We start from the raw sequence: 25,700 nt of genomic DNA, 5'->3' as shown, positions 1-25,700 counted from the left end.
GATAGCATCTGGGGTATTTATGTGAATAAATTAAAAGAAAAAAAAAGTTTCTACTTCTGTATCAAAAAGCAGGTAAAAGTATCTTAAAAGTGCCCAACCAAATCTCTACTCTACCTTCCCCCCAAATAAGTTTATTTATAAAATAAATAATACATAAATAGATTATTGAAAATCAAGATGTTTGGGAGTTTAACTGAGAAGGTTTAGACAGGAAAATGGAGAGAACAATTAACTATCATGAAAAACAAATCCGAATTCTCGCAAGAAACTGGGGGAAAAAACCCCAAAGCATTTATTGCATGGAGAAGGAAAATTAACTTCTAAACATTTTATGGCCATCATAAGATTTGCTGTAGACATATGACTGGTTGGATTTGGCCTTGGCTGAAAGGTCTGCTTAAAAAGAGTAAAAATGTAACCTGCTTGGTTTTAGGAATATTATATATACACAGATTAGGTTTAGGTTAAGATGAACTGTGGGTGATGTAGGATGTTTTACAAGGGCATCTCATGCAGAGGTCAAACAGCAAGAACACCACATATGTTTGGAATTTACAGTTCACGCTGAAGATTCCCATTTACAAGAGCAGTTGGTCTCAACCTTGACGGCACACTGGAACTACCTGGGAGCTTTAAAATACTGCTGCTCGGGCCGCACACCCTGAGGTTCTGATTTATTGGTCTGGGGTGTGGCCCAGACAGCTGAATTTTCAAAAGTTCCCCAGGTGATTCCAACATGCAGCTAAGTTTGAGAAGTACTGAACTGGAGTGTATTCTTCTGAAGAAAGGAAGGAAGAAGACTATTTAGAAACATAATGCAAGCATTTTCATGAAGTCCGTAACTGTAATAATGTTGAGAAAAATGGTGATATAACTTGCATAAGGAAAGGATGTTCAGAAAGACAGACTTGTAGAGAAACCTGAATTAACCGTAAGTGAAAAATATTCCTGGATTCCTAAAGGGTGTTTCGCTTAGTGCCAGGTTACAGGATGTTTCCACTTGGAACATCTAAATTCTGTTCTGATTAGGTCTGTAGCAAACACTTTTAAAAAGTAATCTAGGGCTTCCCTGGTGGCGCAGTGGTTGAGAATCTGCCTGCCAATGCAGGGGACACGGGTTCAAGCCCTGGTCTGGGAAGATCCCACATGCCGCGGAGCAACTGGGCCTGTGAGCCACAACTACTGAGCCTGCGCATCTGGAGCCTGTGCTCCGCAACAAGAGAGGCCGCGATAGTGAGAGGCCTGCGCACCGCAATGAAGAGTGGCCCCCGCTTGCCGCAACTAGAGAAAGCCCTCGCATAGAAACGAAGACCCAACACAGCCAAAAATAAATAAATAAATAGATAGATAGATAGATAGATAGATAGATAGTAATCTAGTTTCCTGATTAGAGTTTCCTACCAAATAGGACGTGTCCTCAGCTGGCAACAGAACCACCATCTTAGGGCCAAGACCATAAGCTCCATGCAGGCAAGGAACATCTTTGCCTTGCTTACCATTGGCATCTGGCTCATAGTAGGTACTGAATAAATACTGGGGAAATGACTCCCTCACTTATACGTGGTCAAATTGCTCATGAGGTTTAACTCAGTTCCCTGAGGGCTGTGGGCGTCTCTCTTGCCATGGCTAATTAGATCTTACTGGAAGATGAAGCCAAGCCAATGTCCCATCATGACCCCATTATTCTATAAAAAAAGTTTCCATGTATTGTGACATGATATTAAGCACCTGCCCATTGACAAGGATCAACAAATTTTTTTCTGGCAAAATAAAAACAATATCAGTTTCTTTGATTTTAGAAATATCATTAAATACATCTTTTTTCCCTCCCCTAACTTTCTAGTGAGATCTCTGCTTTTGCCCTATTCATGAAACACCTAAATAAAGATCAGCAATGTGCCAGGTAAGAAATCTCTTTCCCTGCCAACTGTAAAGAATGACTTTAGCATTTAGTGCCCATTTAGTGACAGGAACCTGAGGTCTTGCTAGAAAGAAACTAATTTTTGCACCATGACTTCTGAGTCTACTCCAGCAATCCTCCTAACTCACAAGTCTCAAATTCTTCCTCTTACCAAGGGACTGGAAGCTTTCCTTTCCAGAGTCTGCTAAAGGGACACCAATATAAGCAGACACGGTGCTGAAGGGGAGTTTTCCAGGGCAGCACGAAGCACAAGTGTCTCCCACACTCTGCTACCAGCACACAGATGAACTCCGGGAAGGCTCCCCACGCTGCCCAGGAGCTTAGAATGATGCCAAAGGTGCAGAAATAGGGAGCATCAGAGACTTAAAGCATTTGGGTTTTTTCCTTATTTCCAGATACTGGGAACCATGTGAGTTTGGGGAGAAAAGTGAAGAAAAGCCCTGTAGAAGGCCTTTTATTATTTATCAAGGAGGCTTAAGGTTTAGATCCTGAGTCTGACATTTAGTAGCCATGTAACCTTGAGATAGTTACTTGACCTTCAAAGCCTCACTTCTGCTATAAAATAAAAATAATAATAGCAGCTACTTCATGAGACTGTGGTGGCAATTAAATCAGACAACATACATAACCCCACAATCCTTGCATATAGTCAGCCCTCAATAATTATTTACCACTAGCTATTAAATATGGGACATGGTAAAGCAAGGCGCAGGCGCTATCCCCGAAATAAATGTTATAAGAAAAAGGCATTTACTAGGAAGGCCTGGCCGAGCGGCAGGAAATGGGTTGATGTTTTTCTATGACTCTGTGAACCTGATAACTTGAAACATGTAAATTCTTTGGGTGGTCATTCTGGGTAGGGCCGGGTTGTTTAAAGGAATTCACAAATCACTTATGGGGAGAGTTAAGAAAGGAGAAGCCTGATCTACTCGTTATTTTCCTGAACCAAACTGAAGCACCACTGCTAAAAGTGAGAATAAGAGTTTTTAAAAGCTCCTTAAAACAGCCTCTAAATGTCAAAGTTAGCAAGGGGGTGAACAGGAAATTCTAATATAAGTCTATAATGTTTAAATATTTAACTTGAAATAAGCATGGAGTCTTTTTTAAAATTTCATTATGAACTTCAGCAGAAATTCTTTTTCAACCTTGGCAGCAGAACTCATAAGATCACAGTTGTACGACACCTGGATAAGACCCAACAAATCATCTAATACAGAACCTCTCTGCCTGAGTCCAACAGAGATGAAGTAACCAGCTCTGGCCAGGCCATGAGCTCTGGCTCTCCCACTCCCGGATTTTTTCATGGCACCATCCTACCTCACTTTCAAGCAACCTACAAATGAACAAATGACTACAGACATAATGTCCGTATACCTTGTTGGAAATTTCACAGTAAGAATTTTGAATCTGCATCTCAGAAGTCAAGTACTAATACAAGGAAGTCTTTTTAAATAGCACTGTCTCCAAAATGCTGGATCTCAGCACTTAAAACACACACACACACACACAGTTACATCTTTACAAAAGTTATTTGTAGATTCAAACATTTAATTATATTAAATGTTGTCTATAGAATGCATGATTTAATCTCCAAACTGTTCTACATTAACAAAGACAATACAAAAAAAAAAAAAAGAAGCAGCTCACCTCAAAAATTTCGAAGCCATAAATGTCCAAAACACCCATGACCTTCTTTCTCACTTTTGTTTGTGCCTTAAAAATAGTTTCAAATTGGAGGGTTAACTTAAGCATGAAATATAACACTAAAAGCATACCAAGGAATATAGACATATATTACAAGTTAATTGTGTTTCAGACCTAGAAGAATATAATTTAGTTGTTTTTAAATGTATGAGAGAGGACGCTGGTATGGAATCTTCCAGAAATTTTAATAATAGATGACTTATTTAAAGAAGGCATGACTATGCCTTCTTTATTAGATACTTAATTATAAAAAAGAGATCACTGTATCTTACAACAGGTAGGGTCTTTCAAAATCCCCTAGTCCAATACCCTCATTTTACTGAAGAACATATTAGTAGCTAGAGAGGTCAAGTGACCTCTTCAGCCAAATGTGTACAACTAGTTAGTAGATCAGTCACAACCAGGACCTCGGATGCTGTCTCTCACAGTTACTCTGCAAATACCATTAAACTATTCACCAGTGAGATTTCTTATAACACACATGGCAAAACAAAATAGGTAGAACCACTGACAAATTTCGATCCTAAACAAGGTAAATTCTTTTCAAAGAACAATCTCTGTAAGTGGTACTCAATTACCTGATTATAAAATTAAAGTATCTTTAATGTGTATACTCTGAATACCATTTATTACAACTGATTTTTTTGTTTATAGAGATTCAGTACCTTAATGCTTTCATTGATTCGATTTACCAACCATGAAAACAACCTGCTGTAGAGGTTTTTAGCCAGAGCATCACGGGCATAATAAGCCTATTAAAAAGAAAAAGAAAAATGCAATACCCGCAATTACCACAATGCTTAATTTCAATAAAAGAATGAAGTTTTTAAAAAGATATTGAAAGCTCTTTTATTTCAAATTTCTTTTCAAGAGCGTTTTTATTGTACTCTGGATCAACAGTCAAGCCATTAAGAAAATTGGGCAAATTGTTTATACCCAGTTATTATACGTTTTCACATCCCAGGAAATCAATTTTAAATATTGCAAAAGCTTTCGCCACAAAGATATTAATCTCAATGTTATGGAACAGAGAAAAATCACAGGCAATTTAGAAGTTCAACAACAGGGGCAGAGTAAAATAAATAAATAAGCACCTATTGGACGGGAAGTTACACAGTCACCACAGAATGATAGTTATAAAAATTAGATAATGAAATGAAAAATCCTTGTTATGTTTTGTGACAATAAAAAATTATATATTTATTGTAATATCAACTATTTTCTTTAAGCTACTACATGTAGGAAACTCAAAAGGATATACATTAAAATGGTTTTGACTGATGGGATCTGTAAATATTTTTCGTCATTCAGTCTTTTCAGCATTCAAAAAAAATCTTTCGTAATAAGCAGTAAAACAATACATTGTTGGATAATACTTTGTACAATAAAAATAGAGCCCTTTTACTTGCTTATCTATTTGTTTGAAAGCTGTTCATAGCTACTTGACAAAGAAGAGGTAGAAGACATATGTCTCTCTGACCTTGACTTAGAATGCAAAGGCTGGAGGAAAGTTGGGTTTGGTCAGGAGAACCTAATAGCCCTTAAACATATAGGGTGCCGAGGGTGTGCAGGAAGTACTAATTATATGTCTGAAACCAGTGCTCCGGGGGAGGCCTGGAGATGGGCGGCAGCAGCCCAAAAAGTAACGGGCCCCAGGGGAGGAAAGAAGAGGTTTTGCTGCTGTTTTCAACACTGGACATATGTGTGTGTTTCATTGCTTATAAGTAGAAAGTTGGGCATTACAGTTAAAGTAAACCATTATATTTTTATTTCATAAAGAACACAATTTATTGGATTATGTGAAAATTCCTTCTCTGCAATTCTTCCTAAATGAAGTGTAACAATTTTAAAAACAGACTCACTCCCCTGTTGCAAGCAATGTACTGCAGCTGGAAAGAGAGTACCTTTTCCCTTCATCTGATACTTCTGTGCTAATCCCAAACCTTGCTCCCTAAGTCTCAGACAGCTACTCCAATGAAGGTTAGAAAATCCACTCAGAAGTTGGTAAAAAATAGAGCTTGACTGTCCAATGCTATACATGGACATGGAGGGGGGTGGGAGAGTGGGTAAATAATTCCACAGCAGAAAATGTATGTAAAATGCTGACACAAAGAAAGAAGCCTTAATTAAGATGGATACCCTTTTTCCAATACCCCTTCTTCTAGTTTTTGTTTTCTTGAAATAGATAATTTAAGTGTCTAGAGCAGTGCCTGGCACCATAGTAAGTCTAGAGGTATGCTTATAATTATGATTTTTGAAGTATCCTCATTGTCTACTACTGCCTCATGAGACTAAACAATTCTTTCTTAATCCTTTCCTTTCTTCTTGTAAATTCAAGTTATCTCCAAACACTACTTATTTGTAAACAGACCCTATTTCATCATCACGTCATCCAGCCTTCTTACTTGTATGCTATCTGCTTCCAACAAACCACCATTTCAGTATGCAACTGAACTAAGAGTGACAACTTATTCTGGTAAACAGCTTTATAATTTTTAAAGTGTATCCACAGCCAATATTAATCTTCCTTGCTTCCTTCAAATACTTATTCCAGAAGTCTCAAACTCAGATGCTTTCAGGGACTGAACAATAGAAATGAACGGGAAATAGTGGGATCTTTGGGGGCTGGAGACTGCATTACAGGTTAAAGGCACTCAACTTCAAAATTTAAAAAGCAAGCTAACAAAACAGAAAAACCAAAAAACTACCCTTTCCTCAAATATTCATCAAATAAAATATGCCTATTGAGCTACATTTGGCCGCAGGGTCTGTCACTTTGCCACCTGTAACTTCTTGAGTCTGATTCATGCCACCTAATCTCCACAATAATATCCTCCAAAGTAAGGGCAGGAAGGGTTACTCCCATTTAAGGATCACGAATAAGGTGTGTAGACATGAGGGAAGACACCGAGGATGCTGACTTGCCATCTCAGATTCTAAGCACAAATGAAAAGACTGAGTTTCTGCAGCTGATGAAGCTCTTAGAGAAAGATCCCAGGTGGAATTGCTTCCGTGATGACCACTATCAGGCATGGCCCAGGTCAGTATGGTAACTGGAGACACAGAGATGCACAGATGTGGGGTCCGCCCTCCGGGAGCTTACAGCAGAATGCGGGAGGTCAAACCAAGGAGTCAAACAATCAAAGGGCAGGTTCCAAGGGAGTTTGCAGGAGAAAAAGGAGTTCAGAGAAGGAAGACTCTGGGGCCTATGTGATCAAGGAAGGCTTTCTGGATGAGGTGCAATTAAAGGACCATTTAGACAGCAGAAGGAATTAGCAATGACATGAGCATGGGGGATAAGCAGGAGCAAAGGGTTAGGGCTAGGTAAAATAAGGTAAAAATAAGCATGGCATTTAGAGAACCAGCAGGGAATCAACTGAGAGAAGTCATTTTGGGTCAGATGACAGAGGACCTTGGAAGCCAAGGAGGGAGTATGTGGTAGAAGCTGAATAGTAACTCTGCCTTGAGTTTCTGTTATTTCAATGTTAGTCATTCTATCTGGGGAAAGATCTAAATGCCTTGAGGAAAATGAGGCATGGGGCAATAAAGATGATAATGGGGCCCAAGAATTGAAGCTATGAGGAAAAGTTAATAGAACAAATCACATCACATAAGAATCAAAATCTTCTAGGCAATAAGATCGGTAGAAACAAATACTCTGAACCCTACATTAAAAAAAAAAAATTGAAAAAGGAGCTGAATAATAAAAGATCTGAAGCCAAACTCTTTTATGCCAAAGGTTAAAAGAATGTGGAAAAGTTTTACCGAGTGATGCAAGGTGACTCAAGCTTATAAAAGTAAGAGGCACCTGGGCCTGGTTTCTGTAGAGGATGATTAAAAAGCAAGAGTAAAACACACAATAAAAACAGACAAAAATATATCCATATACATATCCCATATATATCCACATATATATATGAAATATTCCTAAAGGGCCTCTTAGATGTTTTCTCATCGCATCACTGTGTACTTCACAATCCCCACTCTGGCTACTGAAATGTTCTCAACATGTGCCTTCTGGATGGACCACAATGGCAGCAGCGTCACCTCTGAACTTGTTAGAAATGCAAATTCTTCGGTCCCACCACAAACCTACTGAACCAAACACTCTGGGAGGATGGCCTGCAAACCGTGTTTAAGAAACCCTCCAGGTGATTCCGATGCACCCTCAAGTTTGAGAACCACTGCTGCAGATGCACCACTCGGACACCAAACGTAACCCTTCCAGCCACGTTGCTTTGAATCCTCTTCACATATCTAAAGCCATAGCCAAGACTGATCAACCCTTTTCCTGATATGTACTCCAAACCTGGCTCCTCTCACTGTTTTCTTTTTGAAATGCCATTTCACCCATTCTTTATACATCTAAATCCTTCAAAGTCTGGCTCAGAAACTATCTTCTCCGAAAGTCCTTTTTAATCCCTCATGTCCCTACCAGCAGTCTACACGGGGGCTTGTGCTGTGCAGGCTCTCAACAAACTTTTCTTGATGAGGTAAGTGACTCACCATCTGACTTTGAAGGAGTGAGGGGGACGGGGACAGATGTGACGGCAGTAGTAGTAACTTAGGAAGAAGGACACACAACAGTTATAGCTAGAAACTTTATGTATACATCAAACTTACATATGCATAAAGGTACAGTATTTCCATAACCAAAATCCCTCACCTAAAATAAGAAATCAAAGTTGGAAGAAAGTTAAAGGCGTGTAGGCATTCTTGGGTTAGTAGAAAAGACTAGGCCAGAGCAGCAGAGAGAAAGATTGAACCCACTCTACTGTCCTAAGCTTAAGGCTACTTGCAAGGAGGATGAGAATACAGTTGGACAAAATAGGCCTGAGTGGGAAAAGTCCTGAATTAGTCATTTAATTCTAGCCCAGATCAGCACTGACTGGTGGAACAATGTCTAAGCCGTAGAACAAAGGGTTTACACTGAAAGCGTCTCCACAAGCTCCTAGGTATACATGCATGCATGTATACATCTGTTCATCCATTTTGAACCAAAGGAGAGAAGACAGAAGCAACTCAGATTTGTGTCTTAGAAAGATTTCATTGGCCTAAGTGTGGAGGCTGGAGGGGGGAACAGTCAGAAAGGCAGCGAGGCCAGTTTGGCCTCTTGACCACAGCCAGCTTCCCCCACTGCCTTCTGCAAATCAATAAGTGGCAATTCCATTTTCCTAGTTGCTTGGACCAAAAATGTTGAGGGTCATCCTTGACTCTTCTCTTTCTTTCATATCACACATATCAAGGCATCAGCAAGTCCTGTTGTCTCCACTTTCAAAACATATCCAGATGTGACCACTTTTTGTTCCACTGCCACCACCTGGTTCAAAAGCCACCATCATCTCTGGGTTAGCACACAACTGTGTGCTCTCCTGTGCTATGAATGTCTGTGTCCTCTTACCCCCAAACCCATATTGTTGAAGCCCTACTACTCCCTAATGCAATGGTATTTGGAGGTGGGGCCTTTACATTTAGATTAGATTAGATTTAGATGTGGTCATGAGGGTGGAGTCCCCATGATGGGACTGGTACCCTTATAAGGGGATGAAGACATCAAAGCTCACTTGCTTGCTCTCTCTCTCTGCCATGTGAGGATACAGTAAGAAGGTAGCTGTCTGTAAATCAAGAAGACGGCCCTTACCAAGAATTCGACCCTGTTGGCACCCTGATCCCAGGCTTCTAGCCTCCAGAACTGAGAGAAATAAATGTTTTTTGCTTAAGCCACCCAGTCTACGGTACGCTGTTATAGCAGCCAAAGTGACTAAGACATCCGTCTGTCCCCTACACTCTGCTCTCTACATTGCAGCCAGAATGACTCCTTAAAATACAAGGCAGATCATACCACCCATGCTCAAAACTCTCCAGCCACTTCTCAGCTCACTCAACTTCTCTGCTCCCAACACTATGGATCTCCCTTACTTTGCTCTACTTTTTTCTCTTTGTCTCCTGCACTTACCACCTGCTAGCTTGCTATATAAATTTATTTATTAGGTCTACTGCTTTGTCTGGCTCCTTCTGACAAAATTTTAAGCTCCATATGGGCAGGGATCTTTATCTGTTTAGTCTACCCTGTGTCCCTAGTGCCTAGAATGATGCCTAGAAAACAGCATGACAGTTAAGATAATAGCCTAAAAAATAAAATTTTTGTTTCCACTTATAGAAAAATACCACAGACTTTAAAAACTCCCTTCCAGACATTATGTTTCACCCACCTGAGCCACGTTCAGTGTAGTTGAAACTTTCTCTTGCTTGGCCTCAACTGTTCGGAAACTGAAGGCTCGTTCTAGGACTGACTGGTCAATGCCGGTCAGCTCGCAAATTTCTTTTAACTCTGTTGTGCGGGAATGGACAAAGAGTGACTGCATATCTGCTGCTCATAATCACTTTCAAGGCTTACACTGTTCTTTCTAAATCGTTTTCAAACCCAACAGTGTAAAATATATAAATCAAAAGACTTCAGACTGAGCTGTAATTATGTTTCTGCTCGATTTCACTAGAAAGCTTTTTCAACTCACTGAAAAGCAAGTTTTACTTTCTATATTAAAAACTGGGCAGAAGTTCAAAGCCAGTTTTGCTAAACAGGGTCTGTCCTCTGCTGACTTACCGTTTTTATCTTTGATCTTGCTTTCATCTAAGCCATTCACTCGTGATTCGGGCTTGAACTCGATGTTCCCCAGCTTCAACACCGCGGCCACCACCTCCAACACGGACTCAACTTCGTGGTCCATGAAACCCACAATCTGCATGGCATTCTGGGGAGGGGGGGAAAGCACCTGTTTTCTTTCTGTAGCTCTTTATTATTTTTTAAAAATAAATCATATAACAGATTCATCTCTGAAAAAAACAAAAATAACAACAACAACAAAAAGACAAAGTGTCCTGGAATAAACTTTCCAAAAGACAAACCTATTAAGAGACCTGAAATAGCACCAATGTGGGGCTCTATCTTGTTCAGCGGCTTCAAGCTCTGATTCAAGGAGCCGTGGGGTACTTCATGGGCTGTGGCAAAGGGGGCATGTAAAGAGGAAGACAGAGGGAGAGAAGGCTGAGAGCTGAGCCCTGGGTTCCCACTCTGACTCCAAACAAACAGCTTTCATAACCCCCTACAAAAAAACCTCTTCGTTTATTTTACATACGAGAAAAACTGTGGTTTGCAAAGGTGAAGTGCCTGATTCCACGAACTATGGATAACACAGAACATTCGTCCAATCATAAGTTTTTACTGAGTGCCAATGATTTGCCAGGCAAAGCAGTTATGGAACTGCTCCTGAACTCAAGTCTTAAACTCATGTCCAGGAGTCAACAGGTTTCCGTAAGAGGATGGTGAGACAATTTTAAAAAATGATACTCTTAAGAAACGCTTTCTTGTTAAGAATAGCCCAGCTTGCTTGCTTCCTTATTTACTTTATCTCTCTCTCTCTCTATCTACCTACCTATCTGTCTGTCTAACTATTTATAGTGACTAGGTTACATAATAATGGGAGTGCTGTAAGATTTTTTTGTTCTAGAAAATGTCAAACATATATAAAAGTCTAAAGAGCAGGAAAAGAACCCCATGTTATATTCACTCACCCCCAAAGATGAACTGATTCCAGTCTTGTTTTACCTATAATCCAACCTATTCCCCCCCATCACCACTATCACAGCTCTCTCATTTGGAAGTAAATAACAGTTATCAGATCATGTCCTAATAGAAGTAATTTTCCAAGTGTCTCATAAACATAGAATGTAGAATATAATTTAAAATAATTTCTTTTCTAATGAACACAAATGCTAATTATTCTGGTTTATGCATGATTTTTTTGAAAACTGTATATAAACATGACTTTCTGTCTGAAAAATAGATTTGACTTAACATGATTGTAGGACAGGTTTACATGTGGAATTTAACTACTGAGTTTGGCTATAAGGACATTTGGAATTTCAGTACAATATTAAGTTAAACCCCAAGATAATATAATAAGAAAGCTCCTTTTGACAAACAGTAAAACTGCATGCTCCAGTAAAGCATGGCCTTCTCGATACTGCAGGATTTTTGAGCTAGTAAAAAATCAAACTAATAAAAATAAAACAAATTCTTCTATAATTCTAAAACCTTAGGGAGCATGAGTTATACATCAAAGAAAAGTCAGAATTATTACCAATTCTGATTGAGCAATATAGTGTTACCCATTTTAAAGAGTAATAAGAGGGCTACATCTTACCCTAACGGTTCTGAAATTTGCTGCATCGTCCACTCCATTAACTTTGGCAGAGTCCAGACTCAGGTAATTATATCTGCTGAAATCCCGCTCAAGTTTAAGCTTATCTATTGAATCACACATACAAGTTTATAAGTTACTTCAACAAATCTAATCATCTTTAATATTTCATCCCCTTAACGCTTCAGATAAAAAGATTTCACACTATGCATTCAAGCAATAGAACAAAAATTGATACCCAAAGATTAATAGTATTTTTCTAAAATCACCTTTATCACCATTGTACATATTTCAAACTCTGCTTTTTTTACATGTATTCTTATCGAGACAGGTTCTTTCCAAACTTTGATAATATAAAGTATCTTCAACGTACTATTTCCTTATAACGTATGATGTCTGCCTAGTGATTCCCCCACTGTTGGACATTTGGATTTTCTCCAGTTTATAATAATAAATAAAGGACAGTGATAAATGTCTTCACACAAAAATGTTTTTTTGGATTCTTTTGAATTATTTCACTGGGTATATTCCAAAAAGTGGTGCACCTGGGCGGTAGGCTCTGATCATTTTACGACTTATTCTTCTTTGCCCATTAGTCCCCCAGGAAGAAGTCCTCACTTTGAAGTGACACCCACAAGCTCTAAGCAGATCAGTGCCTGACAACTCTGCCAGCTTTATCCTCTTTAATAACTTTTGCTAATATATGTGTGGTGAACACTTCAGTGCTGTTTCAATTTACATTTGTCGATAATTAGTAAGGACAATTTTTTCCCCCAAGTGTGTTGACTTTCCATAGGTCTTCTTGTTTGAACTACTTGCTCAAAACTTTTCATCACTTAGCTATTGCCTATCCTGATGGACTTATATTAATTCTCTAAAATATCCAAAGGTCAGACTTTGATCTCTTGTATCAGTTGCAAATGTCTTCCCACTATTTTTAAATCGTCACTGATTTGTTTTTATAGAATTGTATTCATCTACTGCTCCCTGCTAATTTTTTCTCCCCAACTGGACTAATTATATTCTTCCATTTTATTTTTTAAATTGATGATGAGCCCCTCCCTCAACTTTTAGCTCTTTTAGCAAACCATATGAGACACGTCCCAGTACCTGGTGAGGTACTCCGGGGACAGATATCAAAGACTGCAAGGTGGCAGAAGCCAACACATCGTGTTCTTCCCTTCAACCAGAATCATGGGAAAATCTTAAGAAGGAAGAGGAAAAGTGTATGGAACGCTTCTGCTTTGGAAAATGTTGCAAGAGTAAAAATTAAAACATAGAAACAGGGACTGGGGCTTCCCCAGTGGCACAGTGGTTAAGAATCTGCCTGCCAATGCAGGAGAGACGGGTTCGAACCCTGGTCCGGGAAGATCCCACATGCCGCAGAGCAACTAAGCCCGTGCGCCACAACTACTGAGCCTGCGCGCCTAGAGCCCATGCTCTGCAACAAGAGAAGCCACCACAATGAGAAGCCTGCACACCGCAACAAAGACCCAATGCAGCCAAAAATAAATAAAATAAAATAAAATTCTTAAAAAAAAGAAAAAAAAAGAAACAGGGGCTTACTGAGGAGCTCTTCAGAGGCACCAGAAAGCAGCTGATAGAACACGTGGAAGTTTCTTTCACCTCTTGGCTGCTTAACAACACGAGATTTCTCTAAAAGATCTAAAGAGAAAAAGAATCAAATTCATAGTACAGTATTAGTTTCACTTTCCAATACACCATGCTTCTTTCTTTTCCCCCTCACTTTCTTTTTCATTTTCTGTTTTGTATTAATAAAATAATAACAGAAGCTACATTTTTGGTTCTACTTTCAGGAAGAAGCACAGCTCTAACTAAAACCACCAAATTAAACAAACCAGGTTCTTTTTGAACCATAGTGAATATGCAAAATAAGTTTAACAATACATTCGACAAGCTGATTAAAGACAATACAGCTTTTATAATAATATTCTCTTGATTTTATATAATATATGATGACATTAAGTTCTTCAATATGTAGTATTACAAATCTAAGCAAGGAAATGCAGCCATTCAGTTAAGAATTCACTTAAGAGTTATAATGATAACAAGTTAACATTTTTGATATCTTATTTTATGCTAAGTGCTTTATAGACATTATTTCATTGATTCCTCACCACCATTTTTGTAAGGTATGATTTTACAGATGAAAAAACTAACAGTCCAAGAGTTTAAGATGGATTTGAAATCAGGCTCTCTGACCCAAGTGCAGACCCCACCATAACCACATGCCCTGCTACCTGGCATAAGTGAACCAGACTTTCTTGATCTCTTGAAGTCCTAAAGAATGAAAGGTGGTTCTCAATTAATGGAATCTGGAGTTATTTGACAGTATACTTTCATTGATTCCAGATGATTTTTCATCCTGTAAATCTGATGCCTTATCAAGTTTTCAAGCTTTCAGGAAGGGGAGGAAGGAAGGAGAAAGGAAGGGATGAATCCATCAAGCAAGTGAACCAGAAAGGTGCCACTGTGGCAGTAACAGGGGGTGGCAAAGTACAATGGCAGAGAATATTCCTGCCTGGAGTCCTGTTTATCACTGACCAGTGATATAAAAGAGGGTCTGGATTCTGTGAGCAAGGGCCAGATTTAGTTATAAAATTATGAATCAGTGATCCTATTACTGAGCACTAATTCTACAGAACAGACACATTTGATTTCCCATCAGATTGAAATCTAAACATAATTCAAAAAATGAGTAAGGGAGAGAACGATGTGCAATTTCACAGGGACTTGTCCTTGATCTTCTTAATTTGTGTTTCTGGAATCTACACTAGCACGTGAGGAGGAGTCTAGGTAGAGTTAAAGAGTGTAGATTCAATGAATGAGAAGCCCTAGGGTGCTCCAAACACACAAGGCCATTTGTAAGAATGAAGAGATGGGTTGTAAGGACACATAAAATAAACTTGACAGAAAGAGAACAAAAATATATAAACACAAAAATTATTAGGAACGGGATGCTGCAGAGTTTTCATTTTCATCTCCAGCTCTAACTTGACCTGGACGACTGCCAAGGCCCTCAAATCATAGATGGAGAATAATGAAGACTTCATATTTAGCCAAAAATAGAAAAGGATTGTGTAATAGTCATCATCTCTAAGGACTGAGCGTTTCAATCAACTTATAAATACTGACATCCAGGGCAGGAGACAGAATAAACAGGTAAGGATAAAAGTGCAGTATGATTGCACTTATCATGGACCAAGCTCCTTTGGGGTCCTAAGAGTACCAGCACAGTTTTAGAAGAAAGACCTCCCAGTGCATGGGCAGAGTCTTCATTGAGAAGCTATTCCTTACAGGAAATTCCTCGAGCCTAGAAGAAAGTAACTCGACTACATGAAAAATATAAACAAATGCTCCAGTTTACTTTATCCATTCATGCACAAATTCCTTCAATCAACTCACTGCTCACCCACTATGTGCCAGCACTACCTGAGAATAAGCCCGGCACTGACTGCAAACCTGAAGACCTTCTTCCTCTTGACCTACAATTGTCACACATACATGCTCTTGATTGCACCCACCACCCAGACCAAGAGCAGCAGCTCTGTCCAAGGTGGGCTGGCAACACCTTTAAGAGAGAGCAGGAGATGGGGGTGAGAAAAGAGAATGACCATGTGTCTTTCACCTGTCAAAGCCCGCAAACCCCAGGCTCCCCCCATAGCACCAAGAATCCCGCCCTGCCTCACCAGCCTCACCTCACAGGGGCACCTTAATGACGATGACAAACAACTGTTCTGTGGCACTCACCCAGTCACACTCCCCAAGCAAACTGCGGGATTTCAAGACATGAAATCACACCTTCAGAGCACCTGACAGGGCCACACTGTGCAACAGCAACCTGGCCAGCCTTATGTTTGGCACTTTTTGAACAAATGCTCGCACACAATGGAGAGTTTAGAAAGAGCAATGGCTATAAGCTTCAGCAGATAACAGTCACCAAGTTAAAGGATAATATTCACAGCCACCAGGTTAAAGAATAATATTCGCCTGCGCAGGGTAGAAAGGAATGTTGGCCAATGTACTCCTTGCACCACATGTGCTGATAGTATCAGTGATCACTATCATAGTCAAATCTGAAACATAATACAACGTGCGTTTAAAAGGAAAAGTGCAAGGGAACTTTCACTGACCTTCCGCTCTGCATTCAGTACTTTTCATTTGTTATCAGATTCAACCCTGAGCACCTCCTCTGAGGTTGGTTTTATAATCCCCATTTTGTAGATGAGAAAACAAGGCTCACGTCACATTGTTACTAAGCAACAGAGCCAGTATGCAAAGCTTTAGGAGACGAAAGTATCGTGCTTATGCTCTTTATAATTTTCCAGGAGAAAGAATGCAAAATCCACAAACACTTGAAAAGCTTGAGGCTGTTCTTTACATAAAATATATGACTTCATCTAAGCGACTCAATCACAAAATGAGGAACCTTTCATTACAAAGCAGTTGAGGGTTTTACCACCTAAAATGCTTTGTCGATTACCCCAGAGCCTCCTATTTCTTTATGACTTTTCTTGTTAAGTTACAAGCTTCTAGGCAGAACAGTAATCAGGGAAGATGTTTGCTCCCAAATAATTTACTAGTGCTTAAAACCATTCCCTAGTCTTTTTTTTTTTTTTTTAAAAAACCCAACATAATCTAACAGCATGAAGCCATATCAAATAATTACTCAAGGTACAGAACATAAATTCAATTCACTATAAGGACTTGCCACCTGAACATTTTAATGTGCCCCTGAATTAAGGCAAAGCAAAACACTGGCACAGCCTTCTCTTCTGCTTTAGATGCTTCTGCTACCACTGACTGCGCCTCTACTAACAAGACTTAATAAAAAGGAGTATAGGAGATGCCAGATATTTCATAGAGAAGAGAGTATAATAGCCTCCATATATTCCAATGCAGCTACATTCCTGAACCCTCAAGATATAAATTTAAGTTCATATCAAATTTCATATAAATTTAAGTTTTAAGGGAACAGATAAACCTATTAAGTCATTCTAAAGGGGAAAAGCAATGGGTAGGGACAGAGAAACTCTGGAATCAGAACTTTCCCACCAACTCCACCATGACACTGCCACCTGACTATTAACAGAATCAGACCATCACTGAGGGGTTTTCTTAGTTTTGACTAATTACCAGCTAGTCTACAGCATATACATGTTCCTGGGCACTGGGACAACCTCCCTACGGCATAAGATATGAAAGAAGTAAAATGTCCATGTTTGCACCTGCTGGAGATGGAAGTCTTTTAATAAGCCAAGGAATAAAAGAACAGGTAGTGGTTTGGAAGGAGAAAAAAATCACATTACTTTGGAACATAACAGGTGAAGGATTAGATAGCATGATTAAAGTTTCTTTACTCTATGTATAATCTCCCTTCCTGAAAAAGGAGAAATGGTCCAAGTTCTTGATTAAGGCTTATGGAAGAATTTGCTTTGTCTCAGTTTTGCCAGTAAGGCCAGAATGACAATGAAAGCCCAAGATGCAGACACGACCGACCCTGCTCCTCTCCAACTGCTCAAAGATACACATATGAAAAAAGTGTTTGAGTGGCACTGAAGGCTCTTCCAACGGATTTGTGTACCTTTAATAAAGTAAAATGATACAGTTAGCAATAGTGAAGGGCCTGCAATCTAAGTAACAACAATTTATCTCCCTTTGGACTCCGCTGTCTTGAAGAAGAAAAAATGTCAAATAACCAGTGAGTTACTGGGCATAATGATGGTAATTTCAGTGGAAAACTTGGATTATGAACTAATGTTTGCTCTTAGATTGGGGTATATATTCTAAAATCAACTCTATACTTTTTCTGGAAATACACAACATAACCCTCAAGATTGAGAATTAGGAAGTTTCACTAAAGATAAGCTTTAAAGTAAAAAAAGATGGGGCAAATGTCTTCTTACAAATCATTCACTGTGCACATGTATTACAGAAAGCAGAGGCGGGTGTTCACCCCAGGGCTCTCTCTCAGCCCGGGTCTCACACAGACCTTTGTCTATCTGCAGGTTACAGGCTTTGAGAGACCTCAAACACCTGGCGTGCCGTGACGGGACAGTGTTTCCCCTACCTCCACCTCCATGCAGCATTTTCATTTCTAAGAAAGCACCTTAAAGTTTTAAATCAAAAGTCAGAGTCCTGAAGTTATAAATCAGCACCAGCGATAGCTGGACATGTTACATGAAAAGTTGTGAGAGGGTTCCCAGTGTCTGCACATGAAAAATCAACTTGGGCTTTAAAACACTAAGAAAATTTGCCTTATTATCTACCTAATTAAATGCCATTTTTAAAATCAGGATCCAGCTGCATACATATAACACTTATGCATTTTCACAACAGACTTTTTTCTAATACAAATTTAAAGTTTATCTAATAATTGGAAAGTAACTGATGTGTGTATGTATCTGAATCTACAATTTGATACCCAATCCTGAAATAAAATTAATGAAATATCTAGTCCATAATATCTTATTATTATACATACTATTCTAATAAACCCTGATTCATTTCTTAATCTGAAGTTAATTTAGACATATTTGAACCCCTGATTTCTTCTATAGTATTGGTATATAGTCTTGTTTCATGATAAACATGTAGTCTTTTTTCATGGTAAACATATTTTTGTATAAGAAAGAACACCAAAATAAAATTGAGACAAAGGAAAGCATCTATTTTTATATAAAGCCATCCATTACAGAGTAACAGAATTACTCTTTGAAATTTCAGTTTTATTGCTACAGATACTGCACAACCGATGGTTGATTATTTCTGTCTTCTTTAGGGGTATTAAATGTCAAAGTGCTAAAAAAGCCCAGCCTTGTATTACAAACTAGGTAAATTATCTCAGTTTTTGATGAATTTTGACCCTAAATAAGACAGCTACTGTTTACTGATGAATAGTCACTAGCTGTTGAGAACTGACTCATGTGCAGGTAAGTCCCCAATTCCATATATATATATCATACATATACATAGTCCCAGAAAACAAAGCAGATCAGAGTTTCCTTTAGGAAGTGTTATAACAGATAGTTTTGCTCCCGTTCACCCACTCATCATCAATTAAACCAAAGGTATGATATAAAAGGAAAAACAAAGCTATAAATCTCAAACAATTTAAAAGGGTAAACTTATATTCCATATGCTACAAAATGGCAGGAATGTGCCGTACATAAGGATTAAACAACATGCCCTGAGATAGTCAGCACATAAATTAATTGCATCGTAAATTCAAAAGAAATGTAAAAGAAAAAGAATTCAGAGCAATTTGTTCTACCCTCCACCTTCCCTGTGAGTAAGGCAGGCATTTCTTCCTGCTTTATGATTCCATGTGGGAGGATTTCATGAGATGAACCCCCCAGCTTCTCAGCCCCTTACTCACTCCTCTCCTCAGCAGGAGGAAAGACTCTTCTGAGCAGCGAAGTTTGGAAGAAGAAATGGGCATGCGTGTACAGCTCAGCCCCCTCCTTCCCCACACTGTGCACAAATTCAGCCCCACTCCCAGGCTGTACGACTGATGGGGCAACGCGCACAAGGAGAGGCCAGGGGTTGCTCGGTGCTGTCAATGCCTGCCTACCTGCCAAAGGACTACTAGCACGCCCTCTTGGCTGATAAACCAAAAGCCGCTTTCTTCAACCTTGCCTCTACAGTAATAAAGCTGCTTCCTCTCCAGCTTATTTCCTGTGCCTATTTCTCATGTGTTTCCAAACTGGGTGGGGAAATGATATTACCTATTAGACCTCTGTCTCAAGTTATTTTCTGCTGCATAACAAATGCCCCCAAAACTTACCAGCTTAGACCAGTACCATTTATTAGCTCATGAGTCTGAGAGTCAGATTTGTAGTTCCTCTGATCTAAGCCAGCTTGGCTGATCTCTGCTGGCAGGTTGGCTGAGAGCTGGCTGATCTAAGATGCCCTCACTCACACGTCTGCTGGTTCATTCCATGCGCCTCTCATCACCCAGCAGACTAGCCCAGGTTCACGCACATGGTGGTAATGAGCTCCCCAGAGAAGCAAGAGAGGATAAGCCCCAGTAGAGAACCAACTTTCGAGTCTCTCATTGTGCCATGTTTGCAAATTGTTCCATTGACCAAAACAAATCTCATGGCCAAGCATTAAGTCATTGAGAGAGGGGACTACTGAAGCATGTGGACACAAGCTAAGAAACTACTGTGGTCATTTCTGAAAACAATCTATCAGCTTTAGGTTATTTAAAATAAAATGGTCACGAATTCTTTTCCCACTCTTCCCACTGAGAGGTGGAATCTACATTCCCCAGCACTGAAACTGAGCAAGTTTGCGCCCACATGGACTTAACAGAGTCACAGTGATGCTGTACGATTTCCCAGGCTACTCAGGCTTCTTCCTGGTTCTCTTGGAACACTTGCTGTCAGGATGTTTCCTCTTGGAACACTCCCTCTCAGAATCTAGCCGCCTTGCTGTGAGAAGCCCAAATCACATGAGGCCACACATAGATGGCTCTAGTTAACAGTCTAGCTGAGCTCACCCCTTGAATCATCCCAGCCCAGGGGCCTGACACATGAGTGACAAAGCCTCCAGAGGACTCCAACCCCCCCATTCATGCAAGTTACCCCCAATCACTGGAGTCTTCCCAGCTGAGGTCCCATATGTCATGGAGACAAGCCAACCCTGCTGAGCTCCATCTGAATTCTTGACCCACAGAATCCAAGAGCGTATAACAGGGCTGTTGTTTTACTCCACTAAGTCTGGGGTGGTTTATTGGGCAGTAATAATAGCTGGGCCACACACCAATGTCAACGTTTGCTTTCCTTCATAACCACAGGATTGGGTTACTTCTTTCAAGCTGAAGAGAGACATCAGTAACAGATGATGCTTGATTACCAATAACTTTGTTTGCCTTTGTGGGATTTAGAAAAAGTATTTTTAAATGATTAACATAGAATATTCAGATAAACGTACCCAATAAAGAAGAAGCTTTATTTCTCAATAAATTTCTCTATGTCAAACTGTGCTTATTGTACATTAGGTACTTATGTGATTATTAATTAGTTAATTCAACAAATATATATTAGATGTTAGACACTATTTTTATTTATTTATTTATTTATTTTTATTTTTTTATAGACACTATTTTAGTTGCTGTCATTTAGCAATGAACCATACAAACTGAGTCTCTGTCATTATAGGGTATATATTTGGCTAGGAGCTAGAGACAATCAACAAATAAATATACAATAATGAAAAGAAGCAAACATTTATTGAGTGCTTACTACGTACCAGGCACTGGTACAAGTGCTTTAGATGTTAACAAATTATTTACAACTCATCACAACCCTATGAGATCAGTACTATTATCCTCATTTCAAAGAGAAAGAAATGGAGGCACAGAGAATTAAGTAACTTGTTGTCTTTTTGTTTAGACATTGGCAACCACATGATAAATCACTGACAACTGCGTACGTAGGCTCAAGGATATGTCCCAAATAATAAAGCAGGAAAATGTAGAGCCTGCCTATATTTAACCAATTCCATCCTCATCTCCAGCATTTACTGAGCACCTGCTGTGTGTCAGGTATCACCCTAGGCTCTTGATACACTACCGTGAACAGGACAGCCGGGTCTCCCATCCTGACAGTTTACGCGGGTATATGCACATTTGAAATCTTAAGGCTTCTTCTTAGTATATCTCTATGCTATTCTTCTTTTAGGAGATAAAATCCCTTGAGACTTGTTCCACATTTTCTCCAGTCTAAATTGCCATTTAATGCCACAACTATAAGAAAGTATCTGTGACTATTAATAAAAGCAACAGGTTTCCAAACATTTCAAGTTCATAACACTAGATCCAAAATCCTCAAATGTAAATGTATAAACTTCATGAGACTCACAAGCATTAACAAAGTAGGAGAAATAGTACCTCACATCAGCCAAACATCTGGATGTGCTTCCATATTTTATCTTCTCTACTTAGGTAAATGTTTGCCATTTTCTATTTTTGTAACACCTCTCTCCTAATGATACTAACCCTCAGAGATACGTAGCTTTCAAATGAGTTCAAGACTTAGGTTTTACAGCATACCTCTCTTAGAAAAAGAGGAAGAGAGAGTAAGTTATTGGGCGTTTTTTCCCCACTTCCTGGGTACACAACTGGCTCAAATGATCCTGTGACTTTTTCAAGGTAATAATTACAGCCAACAACGACCTATGCTTTTACTAGGCGGCTGCTGGAAAAGGAAGCAAAATAGACGACTTACAAAATGGCAAATCTTGTCTCCTTTTCTGGGTACAAGAAGCTAACTTTTGGCAGCTTGCAGAGAACAAGAGTGGGTTTACCCATTGCTTTATACCCCCTTAAGCCAGCAGGCAGCAGCTCCCCGTGGCCACCTATGAGTCAGTCCTCTCTCTATACGGGGTGAAATTTCCTGCTCTCACCACTAATGTATCCCTTTCCTTTCCAAAGCAAAGGATACTCTAAAATACCAGGGTGTTCCCACTACCACAAATTTCAATATAATTTCATTGTGGGAACAAATGGTAACAAACACCATATGAAATTCATTCATGATGGTTTTTAATCTTCACTGGAAATGAACTGGGTGTTTACTATTTATTCTCCATGGATACTGCAAGAATTAAGAGACAGGAAGACATTTCTGTTTGAAACTTGAAACTTCAAAATGTAAAACCCTAGTTATTTTCTAATACTTAGAATAAAGGCATCCTTAAATATTTTCCTAGAGTCCTCAAGAGTAATATTGGCTCAATCATTCTAGAATGTTCTATAATAAAAAGTTAATGTAGCCTCATTTTAAAAAGTGTATTACTCAATTAATAACTAAATTTAATTTGTCTTGTAAAATGCAAGTGTTATAAAAGTGTTATAAATATCTTTCAGAATAAAAGCTAATCTTTCCTTAAAATGGTGGTCTTAAAACTGAGGCATACCTTTTCCTATACAGCTCTCATCAGCTGCCACATACTGTGAAGGAAGCTTGCGTAACAAACTTGGCAGGGTTATAATCACTTGCTTTTGGTGGTATTATATATGATTTGCATGAGTATTTCTGTTTCCTTATTTGACAGTTAAAACCATTCAACATAAGTAGTACCATCCTAGCCAATTTCATCTCAGATTAAAACTTCCTCTTCAAGACGTTTTTCCAATAATAATACATTTTTACAAATACGTATAATCCCAACAATGCATGGCACACAAACTAAAATAATAAATTAAACTACTTTGGGACTTCCCTAGTGGTGCAATGGTTAAAAACCTGCCTGCCAATGCAGGGGACACGGGTTCGAGCCCTGGTCCGGGAAGATCCCACATGCCACAGAGCAACTAAGCCCGTGCGCCACAACTACTGAGCCTGCACTTTACAGCCCGCGAGCCACAACCACTGAGCCTGCACGCCCAGAGCCCGTGCTCTGCAACAGGAGAAGCCACCACAATGAGAAGCCCGTGAACCGCAACGAGGAGTAGCCCCCGCTCGCCACAACTAGAGAAAGCCCGCACGCAGCAACAAAGACCCAACGCAGCCAAAAAAATAAATAAATTAAATTAAACTATTTAAAAACTACAAATGGTAGAAATGGGAAGAACCATGGAATTCATCCAGTTCAATCCTATAGTTTCCAAGATAAAGAAACTCTAGCCCTAGAAGTTTACTTTACAAACTATGATTTAAAAAATTTTTTAAAAAATTCAGCTGCATGGTTTGCCCAAATTCTAAAAACACTCACTTTCAAATGGCATCCCTCTGGTTCTAGAGTTTCTCTGGAAGATCACAGGGGCCACCTGGGGGTCTAGGGGTTCTGGCTACTCATCTCCTCTTTAACCAGATCAGGCCTCATTTCATCTGTTTCATATTTGGAATAAAATTTCATTTGGAGAAAGAATGCCACTGCTATAGCAAAAAGCAGTGCTTTGGATACCTGAGCCAATTGTTATTTTTTAATCTAGTACAAACTTAGAGTTTTTTTCATTCCAACAATCCAAACAGCATCTTAGGGTGGTGAAAAGGCCAGGGGAAGCAGGGTGGCCCTCAAAAAAACAAGAGGATATAACCAGGCGGCAGCTTCCCCTGGAGGTGCACTAAACCCTGAGTGGTCATTGTATCCTTGCCAAACGAATCAGCTACAGAATCAACAGGAGCAGAGACATCAGGGCGGTGCCACACGTACTGAAGCTCCAAAGCATGGATGAAGGGGCCTTATCTACAACAGATACTGACCACTGTGCCCACTTAAGAAAACTCTGGACCTGGGGCTGTTAAGTAGACCTCACCTGATTTTGTTCATTTTTTCTCCTTTGCCAGAGAACATTTCACTTCTACAATCACAAATCATGACTAAAGAAAGCTAATAAATCTGTCTCTACTTAACAGGTGTACCACATTTCAATTATTTAAACACACTGAAGACAAAATTCTCACAGTAAAATTTGAAGTACAGGTTTTTCTCATTTTATCGGATAACTGTTACCCCAAAAATCATTAAATTAAAATCAATTATTATTTATATTTTGTTTTCAACCATAGAGTAATTTTGTTAAAGAAAATAACGATTGGAGAATCTTTTTTATTACTGGATTGGCTTGAAGACCTATATAGGATATAAAATACAGTTGGGCTAATATTTATTTCTTTAGCAGACTTCTAAAAAGTTTTTCAAAGGCAAAGACTTTAAGTGATCTTTTAAAAAGATTTAGAAATTAAATATTATAAAACAATCTGAAATGCATAGGTTAAAAATTTAAGTATAAGAAAAGGAAATGTATTCTTAAACCTATCTCCTAAAGACCCAAGTATCTAAAATAATCTGTTATAAATATATGTTTTACTATTCTGAACTTCTTTAAAATACTTACAGTTACTTATCACTCCTCCCAGTGGATCGCCTTTAAAATCGAATTCAATATCCATATATTTGCCCTGCCAAAGAAAGACTTTGTGAGTTTTCAAGTTCACCTCAAAATATTCAGTCAGTGTATCTTAAAGCATAGCATAATAAGCCCTTTATGTATTTGTTTAAATGTAATTAAGAAGGACACAGTTTATGTAACCATGATGCAAAACAATGTGCCTCCAAAAATAATTCATACTAAATACCCCATTAGCTCAAAGTGAGCATATCTCGTTGCTAATTTAAGAATAGATCTTCTCAGCCGTCATAAGACTTTTGGATACGTTTCAAACTTCTCAAGGGCGTGTGTACTCAATTCAAGAATAAAAACCGGGAAAATTAGTATTCCTTGAATATACACTAGCTGGCAATATAAATTATTTCATTTTATAGGCAAAGTATGTTTTAAGCCATGGCTAGACATTCCAAACATACTGGACAGTGGATAAAATGGAAGACTTCAAGTTCTGTTTTTATATCTACTCAAATCAAATGCCTGATTATGTGGTGTGACCAACTCAGAATCAAAGGCTGATCATTATTACTTTCTTTGGCTTTTAATCTAGATTATACAGAAATATATAACGCATGTTCATATTACACCTTATTGATGGTATCTTAAACACACAGAAACACACATGGAGTCTCACCCTGTGATTTTTAGAGAATGGGTCTGCATTGTCTGGTTACAGAGTAACAAGTGTATCAGAATAACCCTGAGAGCTGTTTTTTGTTTGGAAAAGGGTGTATTGATCTAATAAGTAGTCTTTGGTTTTGTTTCATGTTCTACCTTAGTCAGATCGATGGTTTGTAAATAATTCTCCCAGAGAAATACTTTAATTCTATTTTCAAAATAATGGTAAGGGAGGAGAAACATGATCACATGGCACACAATCAACAATGTAATTTGTGATTTTTTATTAGCTCGTGCATGCTCCCCCGCCTTCTCCTTCTTCATTGTCATGGGTCAT

The 25,700-nt window shown here is 38.9% G+C and overlaps 1 protein-coding gene across 1 annotated transcript in view; it reads right to left on the bottom strand.

Moving 5' to 3' along the window:
* MYO1B (myosin IB) overlaps positions 1 to 25,700 on the bottom strand; it is a 178,407-nt gene that overhangs the window by 45,608 nt on the left and 107,099 nt on the right. The window contains 7 exon segments of the mRNA XM_036857472.1: positions 3,569 to 3,634; positions 4,291 to 4,377; positions 9,838 to 9,956; positions 10,230 to 10,377; positions 11,830 to 11,933; positions 13,393 to 13,491; positions 24,695 to 24,758. Of these exon segments, the coding sequence (XP_036713367.1) occupies positions 3,569 to 3,634; positions 4,291 to 4,377; positions 9,838 to 9,956; positions 10,230 to 10,377; positions 11,830 to 11,933; positions 13,393 to 13,491; positions 24,695 to 24,758 (687 nt within the window).

This window comes from Balaenoptera musculus, chromosome 7 (genome assembly GCF_009873245.2).
Source record: "Balaenoptera musculus isolate JJ_BM4_2016_0621 chromosome 7, mBalMus1.pri.v3, whole genome shotgun sequence".
Classification (NCBI taxonomy): Eukaryota; Metazoa; Chordata; class Mammalia; order Artiodactyla; family Balaenopteridae; genus Balaenoptera; species Balaenoptera musculus.
The sequence above is the reverse complement of the archived record's forward strand: the minus strand, read 5'-3'. Positions and strand labels throughout refer to the sequence as shown.